The sequence below is a fragment of the Nerophis lumbriciformis genome, linkage group LG34 (assembly GCF_033978685.3).
Source record: "Nerophis lumbriciformis linkage group LG34, RoL_Nlum_v2.1, whole genome shotgun sequence".
NCBI lineage: Eukaryota > Metazoa > Chordata > Actinopteri > Syngnathiformes > Syngnathidae > Nerophis > Nerophis lumbriciformis.
The window spans coordinates 17,707,501-17,726,257 of NC_084581.2; the positions used below are offsets into that span (position 1 = coordinate 17,707,501).

Genomic DNA, 18,757 nt, shown 5'->3' on the forward strand with positions numbered 1-18,757 from the left:
ATTAAGGATGATATCTTTACTTTCTGCATTGAAAAAGACAAAAATTATGGTGGCCCTCGGGTGAAAAAAGGCTCAATACTAGACCAGGGGACACAAGGAGGGCTAAAGGGTCAGTTGACTCAACCAAGGTGTCGCGGTTTTCAAGTTGAAAAAAAAACTTGTGACATCGTATCGCGTCAGTCTCACCTCGTCAAACACAACCACGTCATAATCTGTCGCCATCGCTGCTGCGCGAACAAAAACAGGGTCAGTGTTTTAGTCTTGTCGAGTACGTCTGTCAGCCAGGCGCTCGTATCATTTACACGTCTCCCTTTTCATTGTTGATATTTACTTCTGCAATTATCTCTCCGCTTGGCCCTCAGCTGAAGACGATACGATGCCTCTGCCCAGCGCCACCGCCACCAGCCTCCCTCCCTCCCATCTCTTGTTGCTCACACATAAACACACTGAATGACACATCAACACACACACACAGATCAGTGTCGTGGTGGGTTTCAGGCACATTTGGCATTATTATTATCATCTAATCATCATATTCATCATTAAAGTTAGCTCAAGTAAATAATGCAACAATGTGCCCACTTATGCAAATTGTTTCACTTTTTTTTTGCAGTTGAAGTGTGAGGATCACAAGCCAAAAAGTAATGGAGGCCTTACAAGACCTCAACGGACAAATAGTAAGTTACATATTAATGCAATATTACTGTTTGTTTGGTTGGTTTATTTTAATTGTGTTCCCTATTTATTTAATGTTGTATAATATTTATATAGAAAATAGATAATGTATTGTATTTTTTGATGCAATAATTGAGTGTGATTGTAGTACATATAATGAAATATATTTGGCAAACTTCAATCAAAAGAAAAAAAAATAGGGGCAGTCTAATGACAATTAATTAATTAGGATTAATCGCAGGTGATTACTCGCTTGCATAATTAAAATTTGCTTAAGATAAGACCCCAGTATTTGTACACAAATGCAATTCTATTGTCAAAGTGTCATGCAGATAAGTTTTACTTAAATGCATGTCATTTATTTGGACAAAACAGTTTTATCTAAAGTTCTTTCAGGCTGTATTTTGGAGTGAAATTTTCAGCTAGCACACCAGTCGGAATCTCCTCACTCTTTTTTCTACTAATTCCTGACCCTACAGCCGTTAAGGTGAAAGAGCTTGTATGGTCAAAATAAATTGCATGATTAATCTAAGTGTGTTCATGATTAATGCAATAATTTTTTGCAATTAATCACATGAGTTAATTTTGATAGCCTTAGAAAAATGTAAGGATATTGGAATACTGCAGTTACATAATTACAAGTAATTGATTAATACATTCAAATGTGGGTTTGTTTTTTTCCAAGAGAAATGTCATAATACTACTAGAAAAAAAATCATCAAGTGAAAAATGAAAAATGTAGCATTATTTCTCAGGAAAAATAATACAAGTAATTGTTCTGTATGAACAATTTTAAACCTCTGTGCCCCCACTGAGATCTGAATTCCAACAATGAATCAATGTGGCTCAAATTCACATTTTGAATGATATCACTGGCCTATTTAAAGCAGGTGAAGTAACTGAGAAATATCTGCTCATTAATGTTTAATAGTGGTACAATGCAAGACAAAACGAGTTTATTTCTCCCCCCGCCCCCCCAAACCGCCTCCTCTACTGTAAAATTGAGTGACGGCAAACCACTGAGGTCGGCCTGTAATCCATACGAGCGACGTCTAGGAGGACGACATGAAAAAAGTGGATAAAAACAACATAGTTTGTGCGTCGTGTCCCACGTTGCGCTATTATTACAGTGAAGGCTGTCAGGTCAGGGTGGAGAGGAGGACGAGGCTTGATGCAGCAGGAGGAGGAGATGAAATTACACCTGTTCTGGTGGCTGACTAACGACTTTGAAATGCGATGCGGACCTCGTTCGCCGCCAAAATCATTTTCCCAACAATACACCAAGCGATCTTTAAATAAGCAAAATGAGGATGCGGTGCTGATGTCACGCACAGATTGTAGCGTGTACAGTATCTCACAAAATTGAGTACACCCCTCATATTTTCTTTATAGGAATGTGTCCAATGTTCTTAACTCCTGTTTCTTAGAGCTGCAGCTAACTACTATTTTGATAGTTGACTTGTCATCAACTATCCTTGCGATTAGTTGACTAATGGTGTTTTGAAGTGTACACCTATTCAGTGGCTTTACCCTGGCCATTGGCTTTTAGCTGGAGATATTTTTAGACATGTTTTAGACATAACAATTAAGATGACTATTTCTTTCATCAATATTTATTTATACTTGAACTGTTCTGCTCATTAGGCTGTTACAAAAGAATAACTCAAATAAACTTTTGTACATTTAAAAGCAAGGGCAGGCAAAGTGCAAATAATCTTTTTTTCTCATTACTGAAGAAAAACTCAGGACAGTTTGAATTTCCCCCAGAGTCTAAAAAGTGCAATTTTGAAATGAGAAAGGAATTACAAGTGAATGTGTAATTGTATTGCAACATTCCATCACGGCAAATTGCACTAAGGCAGGGGTGTCAAACTCATTTTAGATTGGGGGCCACATGGAGAAAAATCTACTCCCAAGTGGGTGGTAAAATCACGGCACGATAACTTAAAAATAAAGACAACTTCAGATTGTTTTCTTTGTTTATATAAATAGAACAAGCACAATCTGAAAATGTACAAATCATAATGTTGTTGGGTTTTTTCACACTTACATGTTGCGGTTTCTTTATTTGTCGTTATTTATATTTTCTGAATAAATGATGTGATAATGTTAATCAGTCAACTCATTGGTGTTAATTTTCAATCTATCACGATAAATCAAATTACAGTATGTTATTCATGTATTTTGATCATTTTCCTCGACTATTGCACTAACACAGGGGTAGGGAACCTATGGCTCTCGAGCCAGATGTGGCTCTTTTGATGACTGCATCTGGCTCTCAGATAAATCTTAGCTGACATTGCTTAACACGATAAGTAATGAATAATTCCGCTGGTAATCACAGTGTTAAAAATAACGTTCAAAATATAAAACATTCTCATGCATTTTGATCCATCCATCTGTTTTCTACCGCACCTGTTCGAGAAGTCGCATTAATGGTAAGAAGTATTTTATTTATTTAGCTTCAGAATAACAATGTTATTAAAAAGAATAAGAGACTTATTATACTCTAAAAATGTTGGTCTTCCTTAAAAATGCACGAATTTAGTTGTATTCAGTGTTAAAAAATATGATATGGCTCTCACGGAAATACATTTTAAAATATTTGGCTTTCATGGCTCTCTCAGCCAAAAAGGTTCCCGACCTCTGCACTAACATCATGTGGTTTATTTTGTACATATGTAGCGTCATCTACAAAGATACAAATAATTGATATTGCGACATCCAGTGGACACATTTAGAATAGCTGAATAGTCAAAAATTTCAGGTACATTTTATACTTAGCAAACTCATCCCGCAGGCAGGATAAAACCTATTAACGGGCCTGATCCGGCCCTCGGGCCGTACGTTTGACACCACTGCACTAAGGTATTGTTTCCTCTAGTGAAAAATAATAACCGTAAATATATGTAAGCTATTTTTCTGGGAGTCTTGTTTTGTTAGTGCAGTCAGAAGAGAAGTGAAGGCTGGAAGTGTGTGCTCTGTTTTTCAGCGGACTTGACACTGCTCCGTGTGGGAGATCAATATGTAAACAAAAGTACCTCCTGAGTACAGCTGCTGTCCTTTCTTCTGCAGTGATCTTACAAGACTCTTAAGTTACAAATATAGTCAATAATAATAACTGTTTCAGTCAGATGCTGACGTTGCGAGATCATAGCGTAGTGTGGTTCACTTCGAGCACAAGCCGTAAATCTTTGCCAACAAAAGTTGCAAAGCCTGTTCTGTGTATTCATGTCCCGCAGAAATTTAAGTGATAATATAATGTTATAAAGTCCCTCACTTTCTTTTCTTTTGCCCCGGACAGCTTGTTGTTGGCAACTAACGTCAGCATAGTCGGTCAGCGTGACACTGCTGCTGCGGTGCCACACACGGATCAGGCCCGTTTCAAGGTATTTGGGGGCCCTAGGCTAAGGAGGGACCTGGGCCCCTGTTTATCCCCCAAAAAAGAAAATCATTAATTGTACATCTTAATTAAAGAAATCCTATCTTATTCTTACGTTTTGCACACTTACTACAGGGCTAACAAAGCAAACTGAAAGCATTAAGCACTCTCAAAATCTCTTTTGGCGTGCATGTTGTATATTACAAGAGCATTAAAGGGGAACTGCACTTTTTTCTTTTAAATGTTGTCCATCATTCACAATTCTCATGTGAGACAAGCCGCATGTTTTGTATGCATTTTAAGTTGTAAATAAACGCTAGTAAAAGTCAGCTAACAATGGAGCCAATAGCAGTCACTCTAGTCCACCAATAGAGTGCTCTAAAAAACATCCAAACACTTCCATCAACATCACCCAATAACTATATGTGTAATGTAGGAACAAGCACATTTATATTAACATATAGTATTTATGTATTTTATTCATTTTAAACCTATAGTGGTGTATGAATTTTCATTTGTGTTTCAATAAACATTAAGCATCATGTAGCAGTATTGCTAAGTGCTGAAAAAGATATACAAACTTTGAACATAAGAAAATAATCACTTACTGAACAATATCTGCTCTCACTAGAATGCCGACTGATAGAGTGTTCATATCTTTCCGTTTAGATGAAGAAATAACCATAATTCTCACGTAGAGTTAAAAAAAGCCATCTGCGGGTATGTGGCGTTACCATGAATTGATTAACGTGGACCCCGACTTAAACAAGTTGAAAAACTTATTCGGGTGTTACCATTTAGTGGTCAATTGTACGGAATATGTACTGTACTGTGCAATCTACTAATAAAAGTTTCAGTCAATCAATCAGGCCATAAGACTGTTGAACGCATCATAATAATCCCCTCAAATCCCCCCAAAACCAGATTAACTTGCTGGAATATAAGGACAATATAACATACATCCGTAAACGTGGATGCATATGCAAAAGTGAAATATAATTATCTGTACAGCAATCTATCTATTTATATGTGCACCTTATTGCTCTTTTATCCTGCACCACAACAAGCTAATGCAACAAAATGTTGTTCTTATCTGTACTGTAAAGTTCAAATTTGAATGACAATAAAAGGAAGTCTAAGTCTCTAAGTCTAAGTCTAAATATGTTGAATGTCAGATTTGACCAACTTCTAAGTTTATGGCCACAACCTTCTACTATCCATTAGAGAGGCATTTATAATCTAAATTAACTTTTACCAACTCAGAGGCGATGCACCAGCTCACTGACTCATTATGTCAATATAGCAGAACCCTCTGTGACCAAGGCGCGGCTAAAAATAGTTTGTCTGCGTTTGCGCGCATAATAACAAAATCGTTAATACTTGGTTAACATTCAGGTTACGAGATGTAAACGGAGTATTGTTAGTGTACTAGTGCAGAATAGTGTACTCCCATTAGCTGCATTGTTAGCCACCTCATACTTACTGTATATTACAAATTACAATTCATAAAAAATATATGTGTTCTTGTCTTACATAGGGATTGTGATTGATTCATAACACAAAATTTAAAAAAAGTGAAGTTCGCCTTTGGGGTATGTTGCGATTTATGCAGTAGTTTCAGTGTTATAATGGCAAGTGGCCATAAGGGCCCCGAAAAAGCCAAGTCTTACCGCAGTCTTTTCTTCTCTTCCTCATCTTTTTTATTCATTTGCTTCTGGCTTCCTGGGGGGGTCATTTTGGTTCATATCAAAAGTTCAGAGATCATAACATTATGTCAGGACAAGTGGCCATGCTCAGACCTTTTGGCTGCTGCAAGGGGCCCCCTTGAGGGGGATTCCTAGAACTATGTCATTGACACTGTTGCAGTATGCATATGAGCCTCTTTGCTGCTGGGAGGTGCCCCTTAAGGGTGATTCTGACAGTGTCTTTGACATTATTCTGACAGTCATTGCATTTTTCAGTCATAGAATCAGAAATTGGGGCAGTATAGCTCGGTTGGTAGAGTGGCCGTGCCAGCAACTTGAGGGTTCCAGGTTCAATCCCCGCTTCCGCCATCCTAGTCACTGCCGTTGTGTCCTTGGGCAAGACGCTTTACCCACCTGCTCCCAGTGCCACCCACACTGGTTTAAATGTAACTTAGATATTGGGTTTCACTATGTAAAAGTGCTTTGAGTCACTAGAGAAAAGCACTATATAATTATAATTCACTTCACTTCACTTCAAATTGTTGTTGTTGTTAAATTTGAATCCAAAAATAGTAGTTGTCAGGGGGCCCCTTTTTAGCTGGGGGCCCAAGGCAATGTCATAGTTTGCCTACCTGGTTGCAATGGGCGTGGCGGGGGGGGGGGGATAATCGATATTATGCCTCGTGATCCAATATTGCTAAAAATGTAATTATATCAATCCATAATCGATCAAAATGATTATTTTACCTAGCCCACTGTTGCTGAGAAATTAATTTGTCAGCAACAGTAGATTTTATTACGCATTTTTGTTGACAACATCGACGAATGGTTGCACACCCAGTTTCCATGACATTGTTGTATGTAGCACAATAATGCTGCCAAGAAGATTTCCCATACCTAAGGTTATGTTGATCTTCTAGGCTGCAAGGAAAACAATATCATGGCAAGTTTGCCCCAGTTCTTGTATGCCATCTTAGTTATCGTATGGTCATACATGTGCGCCTAACAAATTAGTCAGTGTGCCTGCATATCTTTCCGCGAAATCAAGTGTCCAAACAAAGAATCCCACGCATTGGTGACAGTCTTTTTGTGTCATTAATACACTTTGTGGGTCCAATTTGTGTGTTTATTACAAAATGTGCCAGTGTTTGCTTGCTCGCAACTCCTACCAGTAAGTCGGTTTCCTCCAAAAGAAAGTTATGATGACCGGCACTTTGAGGTAGGTGGTGGTCTGTGTGGCTCCCCATACTCCCGCCCTTCTGCTCCACTCCGCTCCATCTTTTGCCAACAAGGATCTTCAATAAGGCAAATGTAAGGGCATCCCAGTCCGATATTGACATCGGATAACAGCCTGATATCAGCAAAAAAAACAAGTATTGCTTTATATCGGTTTGCATTTCATATCTCCTATATAAGTGCTGTATTACAAGCACAGCGTGTTTTCATGTGCAAAGATGGACAGCCAGTTAACCTCTAAAAGTCCTCCAATAAGCACACGTTTGGTATTTTCTTGTGTTTTAGTATCATTTTATAAAAGGTAAACACAGTAGGTTATAGGCTATGAGTAGCTACCAGCTACACAACAGCTAAACACACAATAGCACACAAGCTGGACATATTTAAGAACTTAGAAGTATCATTAATTGAACAATATAATGGAAAACACAGCATTTGTCAATGTAAACAAGTATCAAATAATCTTAGTTGCATAATACTTACAGATACAAAGTATACAAACGTGTTCGCATCATTCAACTTCCTGCGTCAAGATGTTAATGATTCCATGATTGTGGCCCATAGGTGTCGACAAAAATTAATTACCACTCCACTTCAACTTAAAGGGGAACTTCTTTTTTTTTCTTTTTTTTTTGCCTATCTTTCCCAATCCCTATGTTTTTTTTAATGCGTTATAATTTGTAAAATACATGCAGTACAAGGTGGCTAACGATGCAGAGAATGGGAGTACAATGTTCCGCCCATAAAGCCTTCTACAAAATATCCAAAAACCGCCAACAATACTTCAGTTACATCTCGTGACTTGAATAATTAGCGATGTTGTTATTATGAGCTCAAATGCAAACTATTTTTAGCGGCGCCATGATCACAGCTTATGCAACCACAGTATTAACATACAGAGCTGCTGCTGGTTTTAATTTATGTTTGTTGTTGATTATGATTAATTATTCATCTAAACGAGAAGATATGAACATCCCATCAGTCGGCATCCCAGTTAGAGCAGACATTGAAGAGTAAGTGATTGTTTCATTATGTTCGTAGTTTAGTTTGTATTTCTTGTTTAGCACTTAGCAATAATGCTACATGATGCTCGTGTTTCATTCAAACTGGATCTGCTTAGCACACAGCTTCTAAAACTTGTAGCTCATCATCCTTATATTCAGGTTAAAAAAAGATAAGTTTCCGAATCATCATTTGTCCTAAAGTATTCATTGTTGTCTCTCATGACGTCTACCATGAGCAGTAGTGTTTGTGTTGTTGTTGAAAGGAAAAGCAAACGTTGAAAAGCGTCTGTGAAATTAATACATAAATATTACACGTTAATATGAATGTGCTTGTTACTACATCACATATACACTCACAGCATGTATATAAAACAGTGAGGGAGGCTTTTGGGTATTTTTGGAGTGCTTTTAGGCAGAATAAAGCAAATCATATTATCTCCATTGTTAGCTGACTTTTGCTAGTGTTTATTTACGAGATAGGATGCATAAAAAAAGAAAAACTTACAGTACAGACTTTGACTTCCCATTGTCGCTCAGAGAAGTCAACAGGTGTTGTCAATCATAATCACTCACATGAAGTTAAGAGGCCATGCCATGAAGTTAATTTGATTTGATTGTAACTTTTCTACATCACCGAAATTGATAATGTATGTTGCTGTATGCATACTTTTGACCCAGCAGATTTGGTCACATTTTCAGTAGACCCATAATCAATTCATAAAAGAACCAAACTTCATGAATGTTTTTTGTGACAAACAAGTATTTGCTCCAATCACTCTATCACAAAAAAATAAGAATTATATAAATGATTGGAAACTCAAGACAGCCATGACATTATGTTCTTTACAAGTGTATGTAAACTTTTAACCACAACTGTATGTGTTCTTGTCTTATGTAAGGATTGTGAATGATAGACACATTTTTTTTTAAAGTGCAGTTACCCTATAAAGACAGCATAAGTCCATTCCAGACGGTTGATTATAAGTAGGTTAGTGTTTTTCATACCTACTTTTTGTTCTCTGAGCAATTTCACTTGATAAAGGCTTTTAATATCGTTATCGTATCAGCAGTGAAAAAGTTAGAAACCCCTAGTTAAATGTTAATTTTTAAATTTTATTCATCATTTACATTTATTTTACATTGGTTTTTGCATGTTGTGTATTCTTTATTAAATGTGTTCTTTGTTAAAATGTTTGCATGTCTAGAACAGATCAATTGGATTTACATCATTGCTTCGGTTTTCATACGAATCGGTCCTTGTGGGACCCTTTAGAACAAATTACCAACAAAAACTGAGGTACAACAGTTCTTGAGAACTTCTGGTTTAGCTGGTCCTATTATGATATTTATAAAAGTTTCTAGTGATACTTTTCGGTGTATTTTACAAGTTAAGGGGTGTTTCCACTGGTATTGAGTTTATTGACAGTGATATAATTGGGTGAGTAAAAGTTGTATGCGGGTTGCTTGAGGGCAGGGAGGCATCACAAAACATTATTATATGTTAAGCAGGGCCAAAGGAAGCGTTCACTAAATGAACAATGTATACTTATCATATTACAGTATCGGCTTTCAGTAAACATGTTGTCCTATTGGCATTTTAGCAGCCTTTGGAACATAATTGTTAGCTAATCATCTTTAAGTGAACATGAAGTAAACGTTCAATATTCGAACTGAAAGTAGCTAATTCGTTTATTGATAAGACGTGTCTCGGATGACCAAGAAAAGAGACCTCACAATCACACTCAAAGTTTCGGGGAGTTGTCTGTTGATACCTGATCCCAAATGCGCCCCCACCCTCGTCTCTCCCTGCTGCTACCCTTTTAAAGTCCCTTGTCCCCGTTCCACTTCCTCCTTTCTCTACCACCCGTTTCCCACAAACCACAGAACCACCACAGCGCGTCATCTGGGTTGCGGTCCGAGGGCCAACCTGCCGCCTGGGGTCCCTGGAGGGGGTGGTGGATGGTGCTCAAACGAGCTTTGGGTTAAAGCCCAGAGTGTTTACTAATGCTGCTTTTAGCCTGTTTAGCTGTCACATTCCACCTGTTGTCACATGCTTGTTTAGCTGAGGCGAAATAGTGTTAACTTTTTTATTTTTTATTCCAAGTGATGCTTACTGATATTTCTGACTGCGTGTCAACTATCAGTTTGACAGGATTAGTGGTCTGATTTAGCATTGACACTTGAGTATATATATATATATATATATATATATATATATATATATATATATATATATATATATATATCAGTCGTGGTCAAAAGTTTACATACACTTGTAAAGAACATAATGTCATGGCTGTCTTGAGTTTCCAATCGTTTCTACAACTGTTATTTTTTTGTGATAGAGTGATTGGAGCACATACCTGTTTGTTACAAAAAACATTCATGAAGTTTGGTTCTTTTATGAATTTATTATGGGTCTACTGAAAATGTGACCAAATCTGCTGGGTCAAAAGTATACATACAGCAATGTTAATATTTGGTTACATGTCCCTTGGCAAGTTTTACTGCAATAAGGCACTTTTGGTAGCCATCCACAAGCTTCTGGTTAAATTTTTGACCACTCCTCTTGACAAAATTGGTGCAGTTCAGCTAAATTTGTTTGTTTTCTGACATGGACTTTTTTCTTCAGCATTGTCCACACGTTTAAGTCAGGACTTTGGGATGGCCATTCTAAAACCTTAATTCTAGCCTGATTTAGCCATTCCTTTACCACTTTTGACATGTGTTTGGGATCATTGTCCTGTTGGAACACCCATCTGCGCCCAAGACCCAACCTCCAGGCTGATGATTTTAGGTTGTCTCTAAGAATTTGGAGATAATCCGCCCTTTTTATTGTCCCATTTACTCTCTGTAAAGCACCAGTTCCATTGGCAGCAAAACAGGCCCAGAGCATAATACTACCACCACCATGCGTGACGATAGGGCGGTGTTCCTGGGATTAAAGGCCTTACCCTTTCTCTTCCAAACATATTGCTGGGTATTGTGGCCAAACAGCAACATTTTTGTTTCATCTGACATCACATGGACAAAGATAAGACCGTCTGGAGGAAAGTTCTGTGGTCAGATGAAACAAAAATTTAGCTGTTGTGCCACAATACAAACATACAAAACATTTTTTTAGATGTTGAAGATGTTGAAATCCCTAAATTTCTTGCAATTGCACTTCGAGAAACGTTGTTCTTAAACTGTTTGACTATTTGCTCACGCAGTTGTGGACAAAGGAGTGTAACTCGCCCCATCCTTTCTTGTGAAAGACTCAGCATTTTTTGGGAAGCTGTTTTTATACCCAATCATGGCACCCACCTGTTCCCAATTAGCCTGCACACCTGTGGGATGTTCCAAATAAGTGTTTGATGAGCATTCCTCAACTTTATCAGTATTTATTGCCACCTTTCCCAACTTCTTTGTCACGTGTTGCTGGCATCAAATTCCAGAGGTGGGACCAAGTCATTGTTTTGCAAGTCACAAGTAAGTCTCAAGTCTTTGCCCTCAAGTCCGAGTCAAGTCCCGAGTCAAGACAGGCAAGCCCCGAGTCAAGTCCAAAGTCAAGACTGGAAAGTCTCAAGTCAAGTCCTAAGTCCTGCATTTTGAGTTTCGAGTCCTTTCAAGTCTTTTTAACCACGGACTAATATATTAACACAGATTGTGTATGCTTTTCAAACGCTGTATTTATTTATTAAAACAAGTGCATTTTAAATTGCAGGAAAGAAAATTGTGCTGACATTGCACTTTATAATAGCACTATTAACCAGTCATTTTAAACATTAACTCATTCCTTTACAGAACAAACACATTGAAAAATAAAGTGCAAATGTACTTATTTGTACAAAAGTGTTAACATTGAAAAAACATGACATATACGTGAACATAACAAAAAAGTTGTACTTTTTATATGTCAGGGCCCTATGCTGCATTGCATTTGCAAAAGACCAAATTAGCCAAGAGTCTGTCAGTCATTTGTGCACGATGGGGGCGTAGTATGATGCCACCATGGCTGAAAACTCGCTCCACTGGAGCACTGGAGGCAGGCACTGCCAAGACTCTCATGGCCACTCGGAACAGTGAAGGAAGAGTCTTCATGTTCAATGCCCAGAACAAAAGGGGGGAGAGAGTTGTTTTGGGTTGGTGCACTACTTGTAAGTGTATCTTGTGTTTTTTATGTTGATTTAATTAAAAAAAGAAAAAAAAATTATTTCGTGTGCGGCCCGATACCAATCGATCCACGGACCAGTACCGGGCCGCGGCCCGGTGGTTGGGGACCACTGAGGTAAACAACCAACAGTATGTCAGAAAGCTAGCTAAAACGGTACACATATTCATAATATAGTATACATTTTAACTGACCTTTATTTTACTATTTTTGTCTTTTTTTAGGTGGCTAAAATACGCGGTGCTGCTGACTGCCGTCTAACGTTACGTGTGATATATTGACTAACGTAACCCTGCTTAAAAAAATCACTGAACAAAAAGTATGAATAAGGTAGTGAACTGAAACAGATTCCCGTGTTTGCAATAACGTTATAACGTTAGCAGTGAGTTTACAGCCTCACTGATTTAACTACACAGCAAATAAAAGTCACGTTACTTAGCCAATAAACGTTATCTTACATTCAAAACTTACCCTTCTTTGTGCAACTTCAAATGCCGGACGAAGTTGGAAGTTGTTGCCTCTCCATCAGTAATTTTCGAACCGCATGTGTTGCATACTGCAAACCGTTTTGTGTTGACCACCTCGTAATTTTTATACCCAAACAAAATTATTTTAGGTATCATTTTTTGTTCACTGGCGTGTGGTTTGGACATGTCTTCTTCGTTGGTTGTCCTGCAATTTGATTGGATGAATGCTGTGTGATGAAAACAAAGTAGATCTAATTTGATTGGCTGTTGTACTGAGACCACACCAGCTGACACACGCAACGCTGATAGACAAGTACACAATAAAAAATACGGAGCGCTCCCGAATAACTTTTTCATCTTTGGGTTTTGGGGAAAGTAGCAAGTCATGTCAAGTCATGTCAATTCAAAAGGCTCAAGTCCAAGTGAAGTCACAAGTCATTGATGTTAAAGTCTAAGTCGAGTTGCAAGTCTTTTTACATTTTGTCAAGTCGAGTCTAAAGTCATCAAATTCATGACTCGAGTCTGACTCAAGTCCAAGTCATGTGACTCGAGTCCACACCTCTGTCAAATTCTAAAGTTAATGATTATTTGCAAAAAAAAAAAAACATCAAATATGTTGTCTTTGTAGCAAATTCAACTGAATATGGGTTGAAAATGATTTGCAAATCATTGTATTCATTTTATATTTACATCTAACACAATTTCCCAACTCATATGGAAACGGGGTTCGTACATAAAACATTTGTTCAGCCTTTTTAAAGAAAATATGTGCATATTTGCAAATCCAATTTATCATGACATCATATAATTGATGATGTCATATTGATCACACCCCCACCGCCACATATACAGTAGCAATCTAGTCCACCTCTGCAGTGGACTTTATAGATCTTAACAAATGTCCACTACTGAGGATGATGGTTCTCAGAAGGATGGATAAAAGGGAGGGTTCTTTAAGTTTTTGTGGTTTTCGTCTGGCATACGTGAGACAGAGTGCAGAGAGTATGGCAGCTGTCCCAGTTAGTGCGCACAGACCAAGTTAGACAAGGCGAAGAGGGTCAGGTTGCACCCCGACAGCCACATACAGTCCCACTCACACAGACACATACATGTAACGCCGGTAGCTAAATGCGAGTCTGAGAATTGCCATTACCATCTGCCCAACGACAAGGCATGTTTGCACTTGACAGGAGTGTCACAGAAAAAGCCCTGACATCCCTCGAATGGAGAGGAATCCTGGTTGAGGCACAGAGGTGTGCTTTAATATAAGTCTTGTGGATAATATGTGTTTTTATTCTTTAATAAATTGCAGAAAGGCAAGTGGTTTTGTTTTTACCACAATTAGCAGGTTTATGCAAGGAATAAGACATCTTACCGCTGTTACGGTCCACTTGCACTTCAAAGTGAGGCAGTGAACTTTTAGATCACCTTTCGATGCGTGACTGTTGATCACTACTTGGTAATGTGTATTACCGGCACCTAACAGATTAGAGTAGAACAGCATTGAGTTCTCAATCCAATGAGTTAGGTTTATAGGACCCATATTGTCCAGATTACCAACATTTTAATAACACGTTGTTTTTGTATATTTTTTCCTCCTGAAAATGAATCTGGCAGTCATTTGCCATAATAGCAAGCCCATTATGCTCCATAGACAATCAGTACGTTTCCATGCACTAAATTAGTCCGATTTCTCAAATAGTTTGGCTCTAAATAAGCATCCTACAACCCATGGAAACGGTGATCGGTTTTAGAAAAGTCTTACGAACACACCTGGATTATGCGATTGAAAACCAGATCTCTCGAGTGGGTGTGTGCCGCCTGAGGGGACCCTTTGTATTGCGCATGCGCCAGTCTTAACGTGTGGGATATAAGCAGATACCCTTCAATAAAAACATAGCAACAATTGTAATGAAGAGGAGACGTTTCACTTGCTCCACACATTCAAAGAACAGAACATTTTGAAGTGCATCGATGAAAGAAAAAATGGAAATGGAGAATGACGATTTATTTTGGACTCCCAAACGAAATACGAATGAGATGAAATATTAGCAGGTATATTACAAGGCAAATAATAAAGCATACACAAACCTCTTCATGCTGCATTAGTACCAATAACTCTATATTTCACACAACTGGCAAGATAGTCCAGGACAACAGCAACCTTCATCTGGAACAATATCGGCCGGGGCACGTACTGTCTTTTCCTTAGGATTTAAAAGTCCTTTCATCAATCCACAGACCCTTATGAATGAACTCCAAGACATTCGAAGGTTTTGTCCGAAAATTCCTTCAAAACAACTCTCTACCGCCAGTCTTTCTTTGCTTCGGACCTGCATCCGCTCTGAGACATTCTTGGTAGCAGCGTCAAGTTTGTAGCACAATTTAAGACCATTTCTTAATGATGTCTGCTATTTAACATCAGTATATCCATTAGAGACATAATATTTGTAATCTGTGCTGATATTACAGCGGACATCGTGTACAACAGATGCCCCCCCCCCCCCCCCCCCAACCCTCCATCCGAGTGTACGGGCGACACACGGCGTATGACCTATAGTTGCATTAGTGCACATGGACACTGGGACTTCATATGTAGATACGAAGATACAAAAAAATGAACTATTTGAGGAATCAGACTAATTTAGTGCATGGAAACGTAGTGAGTGTGGATAATGGCATGTCAAACTGTTATTATGATCACTGAATTGCATGTTTTTGTCGCCCTGGTCCATGATTACCGTACTTTAAAACTGATTCGGTTAACATTATGAGCAACAAAGAATCGCTATTTCCGGACTTTTCTGCTCTTCCATCTCTTCTTCCATAGACACCATAGCCTGTGTTTCCTCGTGCTCTTTCAACATTTCCTCAAGCATTCTGAGGAAAATATCAGTGTGAGTGGACGCAAAATAGAATACTAGCGGCTCACCTTCTTTTTCTCTGTTTTCTTCAGTCTTTCTCCCCTCAAGGTTGCTCCTAATTTTCAGGATCGCATTTGGCTTCAATCTTTTAAACCTTTTCCATCCAAACTCCGACCAAAACCCTTCTTCTTTGAAGTGAGAATCAAATGATCACTGCAAATTACACTTCTCTCGCTTGGTCCGTCCCATTTTGTGCGAGCCATTTTGACTGTCCAGGTCCAAACTTTCCTCATATTCCCATCATTTGGAAATGTATGCTGGCTGACCACTTGTTTGGGTGTATTGCTACAACCTGCAAAAATGTATCTGGCAAAATAGTTGATAATGCCTTGTAATTCTATACAAAGATAACATGATTTGGGATGAAGATGCTACCAAAACATATACTACGCAATATAAAGTTGCCTCCAGTCTTCTGTAGGTGACGTCAGCAGGCTGATTGATGCAGGCCCACGCACATTTTGGAGCTAAAAGTGGGGGTTCCAAAATGTGCTAAAATCACTACTGCGTCTATTTTGGGGGGATTTTTACCATTAGATAATATTTTTAAGTCCAGAACTATGAAATAAGTGCCAATGTTGTCAGAAATAGAGCGGTCGTTTAAGTCTTCAATGATAGGATACACCCTTCGTACACTTGTAACAAGTACCTCGCTCGTAACTAACATAAGGATTAGCCACTGTTGTTAGCTAGTCCCATAAAACATGCCCTAAATATGTATATTAACTGTAAATATGAATTATTATTGAAGAACTATGCCAATCTGATGTTTGTTTTAACAAGGTTATATGTTCTATGGTCTCTACTAGGAACGGGTGTAATAATCACTTAATTGATTGTTGGGAAATTAGTGGCAAAGGCGTTGTTGGTTTGGTTTTACATAGTTTGTTGTCTTGAAGAAGATAAGACTGGCATGGAAACAGGAGTTCAGAACATTCAGACATTCCATCCTCCTTTAACCAAATCCTACAAATATATATATATATATATATATATATATATATATATATATATATATATATATATATATATATAGAGTATATAAAAAATACATTTAGTCAAAGACTCTTTTTAGTTGCACATCTTGATTTGGTTTATTTGGCAACAACAAGCAGAGGAGGCAATTAATTCTGGCCTATCTATAATGCTGCCTGAACGGGCTGCCGTTGAAATGGAAAGCTATATACTGTATGCTTTCTTAACGTCTAAAATGAATACTTAACAAGAAATTAACTTGGGTTTTCTGGGGAAAAAAAGTGATTATTCTTTCCCCGAGTTCCAAGTTGTCAGGAATACATCAATGCAGCCCATTGTTGACAGACACTAGAGGAACTTGGTTTTAGTTTGTCTGCTTCTTAATGCCTCCCTGTCACGTTAGAGAACCTCCTGAGACCGGAAAAGCAAAGAAGGAAAGGTTCAAAAAGTAGACTACTTTCCTCCCAGTGGAGCTTGTGTGAGGTCACAGCACAACACACCATAAAAAACAATCTTGTCAGACTTTCGTTTTGTTTTGAGGGTAAAGGGAGGGGGGTGTAACATGATGATTAGCTTGGCGCTTTCGGAGACGCAACAGAGGTGTGAGGTCAGCGGGCCAGTGTGGAGCCAAGTCTCCAAAGTGGCCAAACAGACTGGAGAATCCATCTAAAAGAGGCTGAAGAAAGCAGCGTGGGCTTTCTAGAGAAACGCACCAGACAGGAAACCGCATGATATTTGTGCTTGTGTGTCTGCTGAGTGCGTCTAGGTGTTTTGGCCGCTCTGTTTTACGCATATGGTCGCGGCGACGTGAGACTGCTGAGGTCATCCGAGTGGAGACTGTCTCGTACGCTGGAAGGTTCCTCTTGTCTTTATCGATTACTCCTCAAATACTTTTCGTAATTGCTGTCATGATCATATGATAAACATTTTAGTTCAGCTGACCTTTGGTTAAACCTGACTAAATGTTCATCTTTATTGCAATAGGTTTCCTTGTTTTGCTCAGTAAATTGCAACAATTCTGAGGCTGACTTGCCTGGAGCGAGAACTTCCTCTGTTGCTCTGCTGAGAGATTGGATTTCTGTCTTTGCAGCGCAGAACCACAGAGGTATTGGAGCGGATGCTGAGGCTAGTTTGGCTTTGACCCCAGACTCAATGGCAAATGTTGGCATTTTTTGCATCATCAGCACTTTAGGTCTTATAATAAATTAACATTTCTTAAACTGGCATTTATAATGGAATGGAAGAATGTCTCTTTGAATGATCTGAGAGACTGTTTCAATGCCAGCATTGCATGTTACTTCTCATAGATGACATCGTGTTGTGTTAATTAGACCTTAGAACTTAAAGAAAACTGCACCTTTTTTGGGTCATTCGAAACTTCCCACGGTTAGTATTACCGTTTTAAATAAAAAATTATCCTAAAACCGCGATTGATAACACTAAGAAACTCACGAACTGGTGACACTGCTCATTTACTGGAGATGCAAGTTAGCGTTAACGTACAGTGCAAATGGAATACATTTATTTTTGTCCTCAAAACTCGGCAAACAATACCTCATATTGACAATGTGAAAACATTTTTAGAGCTTTTAGCAGATTTATTAGAAATAAAAAACTAACACGTACATAAGTATTTATAGCCTTTGCTTAGTAATTTTGCTGATGCACCTTTGGCAGAAATTACAGCCTCAAGTTTTTTGAATACTTTGCCACAAGCTTGGCACACCTATCTTTGGGCAGTTTCACCCATTCGTCTTTATGGCACCTCTAAAACTCCATCAAGTTGGATGGCAAGTGTTGGTGGACAGCCATTTTCAGATCTCTACAGAGATTTTCAATCGGATTCAGGTCTGGCTTCTGCCTGGGCCACTCAAGGACATTTACAGGGTTGTCCTGAAGCCATTCCTTTGATGTATTGACTGTGTGCTTAGGGTCATTGTCTTACTGAAAGATGAATCGTTGCCCCAGTCGGAGTTCAATAGCGCTCTGGAACAGGTTTTCATCCAGGATGTCTCTGCACATTGCTGCATTAATCTTTTTCTCTATCCTGAATAGTCTCCCAGTTACTGCCGCTGAAAAAAATCCCCACAGCATGATGCTGCCACTACCATGCTTCACTGTAAGGATGGTATTGGCCTGGTGATGAGCAGTGCCTGATGTCCTCCAAACATGATGCCTGGCATTGACGCCAAAAAGTCTTTTTGTCTCATCAGACCTGAGAATTTTGTTTATCGTGGTTTTAGAGTCTTTCAGGTG

At 38.6% G+C, this 18,757-nt stretch overlaps 1 protein-coding gene across 4 annotated transcripts in view; it reads left to right on the forward strand.

Moving 5' to 3' along the window:
• Positions 1-18,757, forward strand: part of eya4 (EYA transcriptional coactivator and phosphatase 4) — a 113,091-nt gene that overhangs the window by 11,560 nt on the left and 82,774 nt on the right. For 2 of the 4 annotated variants that reach the window (XR_012049331.1, XM_061929959.2), the window contains exon 2: positions 614-677. The exons of 1 other annotated variant lie outside the window; for it this stretch is intronic. Coding sequence is in view for 1 of the 3 variants with exons in the window: in XM_061929959.2 (XP_061785943.1) it covers positions 645-677 (33 nt within the window). In the remaining 2 variants the exon portion in view is untranslated. Of the gene's footprint in view, positions 1-613; positions 678-3,979; positions 4,065-18,757 lie in introns of those variants that run through there. One more of the 4 variants, XR_012049329.1, reaches the window with a different exon arrangement.